This window comes from Phacochoerus africanus, chromosome 16 (assembly GCF_016906955.1).
Source record: "Phacochoerus africanus isolate WHEZ1 chromosome 16, ROS_Pafr_v1, whole genome shotgun sequence".
Taxonomy (NCBI): domain Eukaryota; kingdom Metazoa; phylum Chordata; class Mammalia; order Artiodactyla; family Suidae; genus Phacochoerus; species Phacochoerus africanus.
The window spans coordinates 18,848,200-18,861,927 of NC_062559.1; the positions used below are offsets into that span (position 1 = coordinate 18,848,200).

Below are 13,728 nucleotides of genomic sequence, written 5' to 3' on the forward strand. Positions count from 1 at the left end.
AGCAAAATTCCATTAGGATCATCTGTATACTAATCTACTCTTATAACCTTGGGTTTGAGTTTAATTCCTGTTTCAAGCAGTTACATAATTGCTACTGTGCAGTCATCTATATCTTTTGAATTCCAGTAGAGAGGAACAAGGTTCTAGTAGAAAAGTTTTGTAAAAAAAAAATTTTTTTTTTAGATAATGTTATGAGAATATAAGTCCATTGTTAAAAATGCTTTTTTTACTGGTGTTCTGAAAATGAAAATTTTCAGGATAAGTTTTTTGAGATTATGTCTGGCAACTGAGAACCTACTTTCTCGGGAAATGGAGATAAATCTTTAATCATTCTTCTAATCAGCGCCACAGATTCATTAGATACCAGTTGTGTGCAGGATATTATTCTAGGTGTTGGTACAGACATGAACAGATTGCTCTCTTGACCCTTATAGTCTTTGGGGGGGTAGCAAAATTTTCATGTCTGATAGCTTTATGCAGAGAATTGATAGGATAGAATTGACATAATAGCTGCCTTCAGTTAGGTTTTCAGGGAGGGCCTCTCTGACAAAGTGAATTTAAGCTGAGGTTTAACTGACACGGGAAAAAGCCAGCCCTGATCCTCCAAGGTTAGGGATGAGAGCATTTCAGGCAGGAGAAATTGTGAAGACAGAGACTCTGAGACAGGAGCTTCGTATGCTTAAGAAATTTCTCTCTATTCACAAAGGCATAAAACAGGGCTGGTACCTAGAGGAAGAAAAAAGGAAGGTTTTGTTGGAGTTCCCACTGTGGCACAGTGGGTTAGGAACCTGACTGCAGTGGCTTGGGTTGTGGTGGAGGTGCAGGTTTGATCCCTTGCCCAGGAACTTACATATGCTGCAGGTGTGGCTATTTAAAAAAAAAAAAAAAAAGAAGGCTTTGTTTTTTATTTCTTGATTAGGAGATTCTGAAGGAAGTTTGTGTGCTCCTTGTAGGGAGTTATCTAGAAAAGAGGGAAAACTATGTGATGCTGGAGGTCGGAAGGAGGATTAAAGCAGCAGTGCCTTTGAGACTGCAGGAAGCGACAAGATCAGAACACAATAGAGAACTGGTACTTGAGAATGCCAGAAACATTTGAGCAAGCTAGTGAGGCAGGGGAAATGAGCACATACTGAGGGGGGATTTTGTGGAGGAAAATGAGAGATCCTGCTAATTGGTGCTCATTTTCACAAAGAAAAAGGACAGGGCTACTAGGTCAAAGTGAGAAGTGGAGGAGCAGAGGGAATGGGAAATTTGCGGAATAATGGTAAAATGTACAAGTTGGAGAATGGGGGAGCAAGCTAAGAGAAAGGAGCGAGGAAAATTAGAACCACAAAAGTTATAGAGCATGCTTTTAAAAGTTGGTGTATTTGTTTACTTATGTCTCTCCTTCCTGCCAACCCAGTAGATAAAAATCCTGAAGGCAATCTCTGGGTCTGTTTTACTAAAAATCCTTCTCCCTCACTCAGGGCTTGATGGGTCAATAGCTGAGAGTTCAAAGGTGGAAACATTGTTCATAGAGTGGGAGGCTCTCTGACAAGGGTAGGAGGCTGTGGTTGGAGGGGGATGTCTGAGTTTCTGATTTTGGAAGTGAAGCTATTTGTAGAGGTGACAGAGTTGAAGGTGTGTCCTGGCATCTGAGTGAGATAGAGCAGAGGGAAGATCATTCAAGAGAAGCTTAAGGAACTGCAAAATCAGGGTGTCAGGAGTGTGGTCTTTGTAGGTAATGTCACTAAAGATGACAGGAGTTGGTGGAGGAGAAACTTGGGCACTGGATGCTGAAGTTCTTAGTGATGGAAATAGGCAGTGGTCAAATTGCTTCCTCCAATGAAAAACCTGTTATCAGTTTATGATACCGAAATTCTTTGAGCCTCATCTTGCTATGTAGCCAGAGTAAAAGCAGTAGCTGCCTTTCATTTCCCTTCTCCAGGCTACCTCTAAGGGGTGGCTTTGCTTTTTGCACTTGCTTCTGTGAGAAGATTTGTCCATTTCCTTTTTGAAGCTGGCATATGTCAGTTTTAATTCTGCCTTAGCAATTAATTATTATATAATCTTCCCATTTGCTGTAAAAAAAAATTCCACCTATCCTGCTGTTTAGGTTAGTTTCCTACTGCCTATAGTAGGTGACCTTTAGCTTTTGATCTGGTTATTTATTCTGACAGCTCTCTTTTTGTCTTTTTGTTTTTTCTAGGGTCACTTCCCACGGCATATGGAGGTTCCCAGGCTAGGGGTCGTATCGGAGCTGTAGCTGCCAGCCTAAGCTACAGCCACAGCAACGCCAGATCCGAGTGGCGTCTTCGACCTACACCACAGCTCACGGCAATGCCAGATCCTTAACCACTGAGCAAGGCCAGGGATCGAACCCGTAACCTCATGGTTCCTAGTCGGATTCGTTGACCACTGCACCATGACGGGAACTCCTATTCTGACATCTTTTTGGCATTAAATTCATTCCTTCCCCTTCAGAATTGGTGGTATGATGAAAACATTCTTAGCTTCATTTTTCTTTAGTTAAACTGAAATTGTTTTAAACACAAATAGTAATATCTTAGTGCCCTTGGAAAAGCTTGTGGACACAGTTGAAGATCTGTTCATATTCTTGGTGTTGGTAAAAACCATATTTCTAGGAGTTCCCACTGTGGTACAACAGGATGGGTGGCATCTCTGCAGTGTACCAGGATGCTGGTTCCATCCCCAGCCCAGCGTAATGAGTTAAAGATCCACTGTTGTTGCGGCATAGGTCACAGCTTCTGCTCGGATCTGATCCTGGGCCCAAGAACTCCATGTGCTGCAGGGCAACCAAAAAAGAAAAACAAAATTTCTAGGAGGAACTTTGGAGATCTATCATCCAGTTCCCTTATTTTAAAGGATGGTAAAAATTAGACTCAGGAAGGCAAAGATAACATTACTACTAACTAGTCATAGAGTCTGCCTTCTGATTTCCATTCTAGTGTTTTTTTCCCTATACAAAATGCAATCAGAACGGATTTGGGGATTTTTTTTTTTTTTTTTGGCCACGCCCGTGGCATGTGGAAGTTTGTGAGTCAGGGATCAAACACACGCCACAGCAGTGACCCAAGCTGCTGCAGTGACAGTGCTGATCCTTAATCTGCTGTGCCACAAGGGAACTCCTGAATGCTCTTTTTAATAATAAATAATAGAGTAACTGTATTTTCCATTTCCAGTGTGATGAGGTTACAAAAGAAATCAATATCCCATAATCAAAATATCTTCTAATGCTCTTGATAATTCCTAAAAGATTAAGAGATAGATAGGTAGGGGCAAATATTTTCATTTCTAGGATAAGGAAAGTGAGATGAAATTACTTGCCTGACCTCTTCAGCTAATAGTGGTATTATTGAGTGCTTACTGTGTACCATTTACTAGTCAAATGCTGTGCATGTATTCATTCAGTCTTGTTAACAGTCCTGTGGTGTGTGGATACCATTATTTAACCCAGCCTTATGAAAAAGGAAACAGAAAGGCAGAGCAATTCAGTAGGGCTAAGTGGATCTTGGGCAGTCTGACCGGAGCCTAATCTTTGAACTACAACTTTGTGTAATAAGAGTGGCAGAGACTTGAAATTGGGTCTTGAGATTTCAGGCCCAGTGTGTTCTGTCTGTGCTCTCCTACCTCTGACCATGAAAATAAATCCTGCCTGCTGCAGACAGTGTGGTTAAATGAACAGCCAGGAGAGTGAAAGAGAAACTGTGGAGACAGGGAAGAGATGACAGTCTTCCAAAAATGAAGCTGCCGGAGAATGGATATAAGGCTGCAGGTTTTGGTAATCTTCTAGGTTGGTAGAAGGGTTATGCTGTTGAAGGATAACACTTCACCTTTTCTTAGTTATAAATGAACTTTTCTTATCCATCCAGCCATTCCTCAGATTCCATATTATCAGAGAGAAAGGAAGAAACAGAAAAGAGGACCCCTTGTTGAGTTTAGATCTCCTGAACACACACAGGATCAGTTCAGAAGTTCCCATGACACAGGGCAATGAGAGTGAGCTCCTTGCTTGGTTCCTCACCCAAGAAGAGACCGGCCCAGGTCCATCTCTCCTGAGTAGGAAAGGCTCAGCTCTCGGAAGAGACTTCTGCCCGGGTGCAGGCTGCCACGGGCTGGGCCTGGCTGTCTGAGGTAAGATGAAAATCTATCCGAGGGTGCACTAATGCACAAAGCTGACAGGGTACTGTCGCCAGTGGAGCTGGCAGCATCCCCACTTCTTTTTCAGCTGGAACAGCTTAACTCTGATCATATCCTGCATGATAGGAGTGGAGATCCAAGCTATTGCCCTTAAAAAATTGATAGTTTGAGATACTGCTAGGGGAGATAGGATTCAGTCTTTAATAAATGTATTTTAAACAATTATATCTACTTTTAAAATAGAGAATTAATCAGTTTCATTCTGAATGGTCTACTTTATGTCGGCATTTGTCCTGAAGATAGATATCATAATATAATGTATTCACTTCCTGTTTTTCACAGGAATTCGTGAACTTTAAATTGCTGCTTCAACCATCTATAGTCTAGGTTCATTTCATTCCTGGGATAGAGCTCCCGTTGTTTGGTGTTGGGGGGGGTGGTTTGTTTGGGCTTTTTAGGGCTACACCCATGGCATGTGGAAGTTGCCAGGCTCGGGGTAGAATCAGAGCTGTAGCTGCCAGCCTACGCCAGAGCCACAGCAACGTGGGATTCGAGCCATGTCTGCGACCTACACTACAGCTCATGGCAATGCTGGATCCCCAACCCACTGAGCAAGGCCAGGGATCAAACCCGAATCCTCATGGATACTAGTCTGATTCATTTCTGTTGCGCCACAGTGAAATTCCAGAGCTTCCGTTTTTGCTTTTTTTTTTTTTGCCTTTCACCCATTTAACTTAGGGTGGATTTACTTTGATTCATGAGTCACTTGTGTGACCTCTCATTTCTTCAAGATGATTCTGGCTCAAATTTCTGGATAGGTGTCTGGCCCCGGGTGTTTTATTCTCTCCACAAATGTGATCATTAAAAATATCCCACAAAAGAAGCAAAGATGGAAAATAAATTGGTTTTTGCCTCTTTCATTTACATAGTGACTCTAATATTAGTTGTTCAAAAGCCTGTACAACTTTGTACAGATCACCTCCTGGGTCTGGACATAGAAATAGGCTGAAATAAAAACCAGTTTTCAGCATGACTTGGCATGACATTGTTTACTTCCTCTGCATATTAGCCTCTGGGTCAAGAGATTCATTAGTCCAGAGCAATTGAGTATTGGTTGGAACAAACAAAAAGCATGGCATATTTTTCTATTTTAATCATCTGTGCTTTTATTTTTTTCAAGATAGCTAGTTTTGCATCAACTGAGCGTGATTTAGATTCCTCCTCCAGAATTAGAAATCTCCTGATTGCTTTCTGCTCAGAGATAAAGGACAGGTGGCAAGCTTTTGGCTAAACATTTGTACCTACTGTCCTCTTTTTTTCACAAGTGCTTTAGCCATGCCAGAGAATAATTGTCCAGAAGTTTTAAACAAAAGAGTTTTGAATTTTATCTGATCAAATCACTGGAATATGTCATTAAAACATGTCTGGTGGTGAATAAAATCTTAAATCATTTAGATTAAAAGTGACTTGCTGCTTCCACTTATCATGTTTCCATAAATGCAGTTTTCAAAAATATGTTCTCTTAAAATATCTTAAAAATAGTTCCTGGTTGAATGGAAACAAGTGTTGGGAAAATTCTCTTGTTGCAGACAAATTCATTAGTGTGGTGATAGCATTGCCAAAAGGAAGGAAAACACGCCAGGGCAAACACACTGAGTCCTGAGAACGTTCCTTCTCCGAATTCCTAGCCTGTTTTTTCTTGGTCTCTTCCCCTCCTAGTCCCCAAGTTCCATTGTTGCCGTCATTGTCCAGAATGTAAATGGCTTTGCCAGAAATGCTGCCCACAGCTTGCCCAAGAACAGCTCATATAAGGAGATATATATCCCCCTTTCCATTTATTTGCTTTGGGTGTTTTTCTAACAATTGGAACTGCCTAGTATAGGAAGAGATGATTCAGTGTGAAAATTGTCTGGCTGTGCTTGTCCCTCAATGGCAGCGTTTGTGAACTCTGTTTCTGCCTACTTCAGAGGGAGTTGGAGGGTTTGTGTCTCTCTGTGGTATCTTAGCACGCTGGTAGTTTTGTAGTCTCCAGAATACTTCTGTACCTAAAAATGTGCTTCACAGAATTAATTTCCTTTATGGACTTAACCATTGGGCATTTCCCCTTAAGTCCTCTGTTCTCAGAGCTCTAGCCATTGTTACTAAATCCTGGATTTTAGAGCTACTGGTCCTTTCACAAACAGAATAAAAGTGGAGGTTTTAGAGATCATGTAGTTCAGCGAATTTCTCTTTGCAGGTAAAGAAACAGGCTCACAGAAGTGTAATGACCTGATCCAGGCCTGCAGTTAATAGCAAACTGGGCGAGACTAGAAGCCAAGTCCCTATTAGAACTTTGCTCTCTCCAGTCCTGATTCTCCTATCTCAGAGCCCAGATGGGGTTTTATAAATTTAGCGGGGACACCGGGGACTGGGCTCCAACCCATTTATTGCTAAAGAAAACAGTGTAGAAACTATATGATTCCAAATGTAATCTCTGGGCCTTGTACCATGGAGGAGGCAGACACCTTAATCTTTCAGAGACAGTTCTGATAAACATGAAAAGCCCTTCCCACCATACCTATTTTCTTGACTTATACCTTTGAGGTTCCCTGTGACATCAAACTATTGAAGCTTCATTCTTACTGTAGGAGAGACAGTGCATTCTATTTTCCTTAAGATTTGCCATTTCCCATCATTCTTTTCCCAGCACTCAGGTGCTGTGACCTGATTGAACTATCCCCCAAATAGCCTTTTTTAGGAGATAAGCCTTTTATTAAAAACAAACAAAAAAACGTAAAGAAGGATCTGTGTTCTAACACTAGTCTCAGCAGCATCCCACCTCACTCAGAATGAAAGCCAGCATCCTTAGTAGGGCTCAAAGGCTTCTCACCTCTGAGACTTCTCTTCTGGCCTTCTTGTTCACTCCACTTCACTTTCACTGTCTCTCTGCTGGTCTTAGACATATCAAAGCAAACTCCTGATACACATTGCACTTGGCTCTTCATGCTCAGTAGACGCTCTTCCCCTAGATACTGAATGACTCTTGTCCCACCGCCTTCAAATTGAGTCACCTCCTCAGTAAGGCTCTCCCTGACCATCCTATTTAAAAGTGTAGACCCCAGCTCAGTATTCCTATTTGAGATCCCCTTCTTCTCTGTTTTTCTCCGGAACACTTGCCACCTTTCGTAACATAGCACCTCTGTTTTCTAAAGAGCTCTCCAGGTGATTCTTACCTGTAGCCAGCATTGGGAACTTTTGCCACAGAGGTTGCTTCAGTTGGTGTTACTTATGAGAATTCTTAGCAGGGAGCAAAGTATTAATGAATTATAAGTTCTTAATTGTAGCTTCAAGCAAAGTATTTTTTGTATACTAGAACAAGTCTCTAGAATTAAACCATGTAGTGGCTAAACATGAATGTTTCCTACTCATCAGAACGTTTCTTGGTTGTGATTGATAGCAGTATACTCTTATATGTAACTAATCTCGAGGACTGCATACTTTATAACCTGAGGATCTTTTGATTTTTGTAATGAATTTGTATTATTTAAACAGGAGCGTTTATGATATGAGATCTTAAAAGTTGATTTTAGTGACTCTTCCTTAAATAACTTGTGTATAATTGGATATACCTTATAATGTTTGATTCTACTGTTGACAATTTTTTACTTGAAAAGTTTTTTTCCCAACTATTAAAATTACACATCAGAGAAATTTTGGAAAGTCAAAATAGTAGTAAGTAGAAGAAATTATGGCAGAGTGTCTCAGAATTGACTGCTGTTGACACTGTTGCCTTCCAGCCTTTTTCCATTGCTGCATCCTACTTCTGGTACAGTGGTAGGGGTGATTTAAAAAGGGTAACAGAACGGGCGAATTCCCATGGTGGCTCAGCAGGTTAAGAACCCACCTGGTATCCATGAAGGATGCGGATTTGATCCCTGCCTTCGCTCGGTGGGTGTAGGTCACGGATGCAGCTTGGATCTGGCATTGCTGTGGCAATGGCATAGGCCAGCAGCTGCTGCTCTGATTTGACCCCTCGCCTGGGAACTTCCATATGCCACAGGTGTGGCCCTAAAAAGAAAAAATGAAAAGGCTAACGGAGAAAAAAACAAAAAACCCGGAAGCAAATAAAAATGTTAACAGTGCTTAGGGTTTTTTTCTTGTTTTTGTTTGTTTGTTTTTGCCACTCCCACAGCATGCAGAAGTTCCCAGGCCAGGATTTGAACCCGAGCCACAGCAGCAACAGAACTGAGTCCACAACCACTAGGCCACCAAGGAACTCCTCCAGTTTCTTATCTATGTACACACTTTTAAACAACAGTGTGTATGCTCTTTTTAGTATGTATGCTGCTGAAGCTAACACTATCTCTTTTTTTTAAAGGAATATAGTTTTACGGATAAATTCATCTTTAATCATTATTTCCCCATTCCTACCATGTCCTTGGCCCTACACCTTCAGTAAATAATTGTTCTTGTTAATTTGGTGTATATTGGTCCAATACCGTTTTTTATACATGTTATCATAGAGAATGTGTAGTGTTTGCTTTGTTTTAGTTTACCTAAATGGTATCATACTGTAAATACATCATTCTGCAGCTTTCCCCCCTCAGCTTTGGCTCTATTCACATTGATACATGCTGATCTAGTTCCCTACCTTGGCTGTATGGGACTCCCAGAACATGGATGTACACAGTTCCTCTAGTCCCTTGTTGATGGTTTGAATTTGCTTCTTGGCTTTTATAAACAGTGCTGCAGCAGAGATCCTCGTGGGTCTTCTTGGACATGTTTTAGTGTTTTTCTAGGATTATGCAGAATTTTATCCTGCTCTTTCTTCTCAGCATTAAGGCATGAACATTGCCAGTCTCTTCATAAGTACATACCATGTAAATCTAGACTTTGAAACATCTTTAATGAAAATTAGTGTAAAACAGTGACTGGACACAAGTCTTTTTGCATCACAGTAATTTAAACATTGCACAGGCTTTCTTGATAGTAGTATATACAACATTAAACTATATCAACACAAGAGGTTAAAAAATAACAATTGGTAGCATGATTAGTACTTGGAGGGGCTAGTGCAAGTGAGGATTGGAAATGCCTGGGGTTTTGTAGTTTTATCCCCGCTTTTCTAAGTCTAGAGCAGTCTCTTAGATTTTCAGAGATGACCTCTGTCACACCTCATCCTTGGAGGATCCTCCTTTGATGCTACTAGTCTGTGTATCTTTCCTGACATCTTCCTTTCCCTGTCTGTGCTCATCCTGACTGTCACCTCTCTGTGCACATCGCAGTTATTTTTTTCTGTCTCTTGACTCATTGCTCCAGTGACCTCCTTGAGAAGGAGGTACTGTCTTTATATGGTTTTCTACCCTAAATAAGCATAGTGCCTGACAGATGTTGACCAAATATATTTTGTATGAGTGAAAGGGAACATGTGAGGTGGGGCATGGTGAGAGAGTGTAGGATTGGGTTGTAATGATGGTCACTTTAGTAAGGAGCTTCAATTTGTTGAAGGTATGGAGTGGAATAAGGATGGCCTAAAAGGAAGTGAGGTGATAAGGATGACAAAATGACAGCTTTGACAGTGGGATCTCTGCTTTAGAATATTGTCATTTGCATATTTACAAACTGATTCAATCACTGGTTTTGAATTACAAAATAATTTCTCCTTGGAGCTTAAATATCAATATTTTGTTTAAAAGTGTATACATACTTGTTTTTCTAGTAATAAGAAAAAAAAACCTTGAATCCCTGACAGATAAACCAATCTTACAGAATTTTTTTTTAACAACTTGCCTAATTTCTTGGTTGCCCTAATTCTAATCAAAACTGGGTTTCCTGGAATGAATAGACTAAAGTTAAAGGAAATATTTTGGTCACTGTTCATATGAAATCTTTTGTGGTTTGGAAGGGTCCTCCTTGAGTATTTCAACAGCTTCATTCACGTTCCGCACACAGTGTAACAGAATAATACCAGTAACTGTGCTTCAGAAGGAGAAGTTCAGATGCAGAACCACCACATTTAGAGAATGAACAGTAAAACTTTTGGGAAGGAAGTCAGAGAGCTTTCTTAACTTTTATCATGGCACTAGTTAGAAATAATTTAGTGCTATAAATTTTCTTGGCAAGTACCTTTATAGCTCAGAAAAATTTTTTTAATGATTATTTTGTATTAGAGGCTGCATTGCAATCAAAGTTTGCCCATTTGATTAATAGAACTCTGATGTATCTTAAGTAATTGACATTGTCAGGAGAATGTAGTCTTATCAGTAACCAAAGATCTAAGATTGAAAATAATGAGTTATGGGTATCACCTTTTTCTAATACTGAAATTGTTTCCAGTACTGAAATACTTTAATTACTCTCTGGATACTTTTTGCTGCTAATTAACATCTCTTTTTACAGGATTCATGAATAAAATTTTCCATCCCAACATTGATGAAGCGTAAGTAACTGTTTAAAAATGTTTAAATCTAAGCAGCAACTGCTCTTGATTAGAGTTAACCTCTCCATTATAAAAAAGCCTCAATTATCTTTCTGGATTTTATCAGTAGATAGAGTGTAAGAATGATGGCTGAAATTATGGAATCCCAGGGATACACTATTCTAAGCCACTTAGTTCACAGCCTACTATTGGACTGCTTGTTTTTTCCCATTGTAATGAATGGGTCCTTAATTTCCCTTGATATCAAGCTAGCATTTGTAATAGTCCACGTCTCCTTTCTCTTTATATAAACACATTCCAGAAGTCTTTTTTTCAGTGTACAGATTATATTATTTTCAGCCCTTAAAGTATCTCTCAGTTCTTGAGTGTAAAGCAAACATAACTAGTTTCATTTCACTTAATAAATCTTATCCCTTCCATTCCTTCTAATATCTCACTCGTGATATTTTAAAATGTGATATCAGTGCCTCCTGGTTTTGTACTTCCAGAGTGCTGTTTAGAATATATTGTTTGTCCTGCAATTTTTCCTTGTTATGGCACTAAATTTTGATGTTACACACATGCACAGACATACAGCGTATTCTGAGCTCTGAGAAGAGGTCGTGTGTAAACATCATACCCTGTTGTCCTTTAACATTTCTGTGTATCCGTCATCCTGACAAGGGTGTTCTTTTATGTAACTGCCGTATAGTCGATCAGAGTCAGGAATTGAATATTAATGCAGTACTTTTTCATCTACTGCCATAGTCCAGAAATGTACTTTTTTTTAGCACTTTTTTCTCTATTCATTAAGAATTCAGTCCAGTATCACGTATTGCATTTAGTTGACATGTTTCTTTAAACTACTTCAGTAGGGAACCGTTCCTCACCTTTTTATAAAATTGACATTTTCAAAGAATAAAGGCCAGTTATTTTATAGACTGTCCTTCAGTTTGGGTTTGTCTGATTTTTCTTTATCATTAGGTTTAGAGTATGCTCTTAAGGCCAGAAAACCATAGTGGGATTGTGTCCTCAGGGTGTCCTATTTGGAGGCACACAGGTCTGTCTGTTAGTTCTCATCACCTGGTTAAGGTGTTGTCTGGTTCACTCCATTGTATGGTTAGTGACTGGTTTTCCCTTTCAGTCTGTGAGGTGACACTAAAGACTTCGTATATATTCTGGTCCTCCTCATACTTTCCCCAGCTGGGATTATTTAGGGGTTTTTATGATCGATTAAAAATATTTTATTTAAAAAAAGTGTATTTTTTTCCCTAATGATAAAATTAGTTGCCAGCTACATGCAACTAACTTTCTAATTTTTAAAAAAATGCCATTCTTTCCATCTGTTTCAGGTCAGGAACTGTGTGTCTAGATGTAATTAATCAAACTTGGACAGCTCTCTATGGTGAGTTTGGCCATGGAATGTCTTTTAGAGATGTTGAGACACTGCCTAAAAAAATGTTGTTTGGATTTTCTTCTCTGGTTTAAGATGTTTTTGTTGGGAATGGGAAGGGATTTTGAAGTCCTGGTGGGAAAGTTCGATCAGTTTAAAAAAAAAAAAAAAAAATTCGTGAGTACAAACTTTGGTTTAGCAGAAGTTTAACATAATCTTGTAAGATTCTGAAATTAAAGTGTATTGATACACATAGACAGTCACACAAATGCATATGCAAACATTTTATGTACACGTATTCCAAAGCACATTGTATACATGTTTATCAGTAATGCCTTTCAGTTTCGAAAAGACTGTTAGGAATGTCCCTTTGAAATAAGATGATGTATTAGGAGTTTTGCAGAGTTCCCATTATGGCTCAGCAGTAATGAACCCAACTAGTGTCCATGAAGATTCAGTTTCCATCCCTGGCCCTGCTCAGTGGGTTAAGGATGCAGCGTTCCCGTGAGCTGTGGTATAGGTCCCCAACGCTACTTGGATCCCACATTGCTGTGGCTGTGGCATAAGCCGGCAGCTGCAGCTCCAGTTTGACCCCTAGCCTAGGGACTTCCATATGCTGTGGTTGTGGCCCTAAAAAAAATTTTTTTTAAATAGAAAAAGTTTCAGGGGATCATCTGTTTCAAAGGTCAGAACTTTGTTATGAAAGAAAGAATAATTTAGCCTTACCTTCATTGCCGAAATTGATATCTCTTACAGTGAATCAGCATATAACTTGAGATCACAGAATGAGATAAAGAGTATGAGACCTTCTCTCTCTGAGTCTGTAACTTGGATGGGGAGCTAAAAATAATTTAAAATCTATTTAAAGTTAATTAGGGATACAACACATCGATCTGTTTGTTCTCCCCACATGTCCAAGTGCTCAGGCTTCGCAGAATCTCCCTGCTCTCTCACCCCCACCTCATGAAGCTTCCCCCAGTGCTCCAGCTGGAAGTAATCTCTGGACAGGCTTGAATTTTATAGCTCTTTTTTTGTGGCTTGCTTTTACTTTCTACTTTGTGTTTGCTGTTTGCACCTATATTTTCTGTGCTCCTGGATTATGTCCTGCCCTGAGGGCTGTCAGGGCACCCATGTGATTTGTGTTTAAGCCCTGGCACAGAGCCTCATACCAAAGTGTTTGTAAGAATGAGTGGTACAGACAACACACAGTTGCCGAGAGGTTCAGGAGAGGGAAAGGTCACTTCAGCCTGGGGTTAACCAGAGGTGGCCTCCTCTTGAAGAGTTGGGACACGTGTTCGCAGTCTTAAGGTTGGAAAGACATTATTCTAGCTACAGTCTGCAAGTCGCCTGGTACTAGGATGGTGCATGAGAATCACAGAGGTTGGTCACCAGCAGCATTTAGTGAATCCTTTTTTTCCCTCCTCCTGACTCTCAGGAATTATTTCCTCTGCTTGGACTTACCCTCCCTGATCTTTGTATGGCTGGCACCTTCTTTTCTCATCTCAAACAAGCTTCCTTAGAGAAGCCTCCTTTCCTGGCCACTTTACCTAAAATAACGCCCCTCCTTAGCACAGCACCCTCTTTAAAAACCGTAACATTTCTTTATTGTTTATTTTGTCATATAGGTGGTAGACTTCACAAGAGCAGGGACTTTGTCTTGTGTATTTGTGTGCACATGTTTAAGTGCCTAAAACAGCACAGTACCTGGTATACAATCAGGGTTCGAATACTTGCTAAATTAATAAGTGAATTAATCATGCCCAGTACTGCTGAACATGAGAGTTTTAGGGAAATGACA

General features: G+C 40.0%; 1 protein-coding gene across 3 annotated transcripts in view; it reads left to right on the forward strand.

Moving 5' to 3' along the window:
- The window catches only part of UBE2H (ubiquitin conjugating enzyme E2 H), a 115,180-nt gene that overhangs the window by 74,390 nt on the left and 27,062 nt on the right, over positions 1 to 13,728 (forward strand). The window contains exons 2-4 of one of the 3 annotated variants that reach the window (XM_047763724.1): positions 3,873 to 4,134; positions 10,519 to 10,558; positions 11,890 to 11,942. The exons of 1 other annotated variant lie outside the window; for it this stretch is intronic. In XM_047763724.1, coding sequence (XP_047619680.1) covers positions 10,524 to 10,558; positions 11,890 to 11,942 — 88 coding nt within the window. In that variant the 5' untranslated portion in view covers positions 3,873 to 4,134; positions 10,519 to 10,523. The remainder of the gene's footprint in view (positions 1 to 3,872; positions 4,135 to 10,518; positions 10,559 to 11,889; positions 11,943 to 13,728) is intronic. One more of the 3 variants, XM_047763722.1, reaches the window with a different exon arrangement.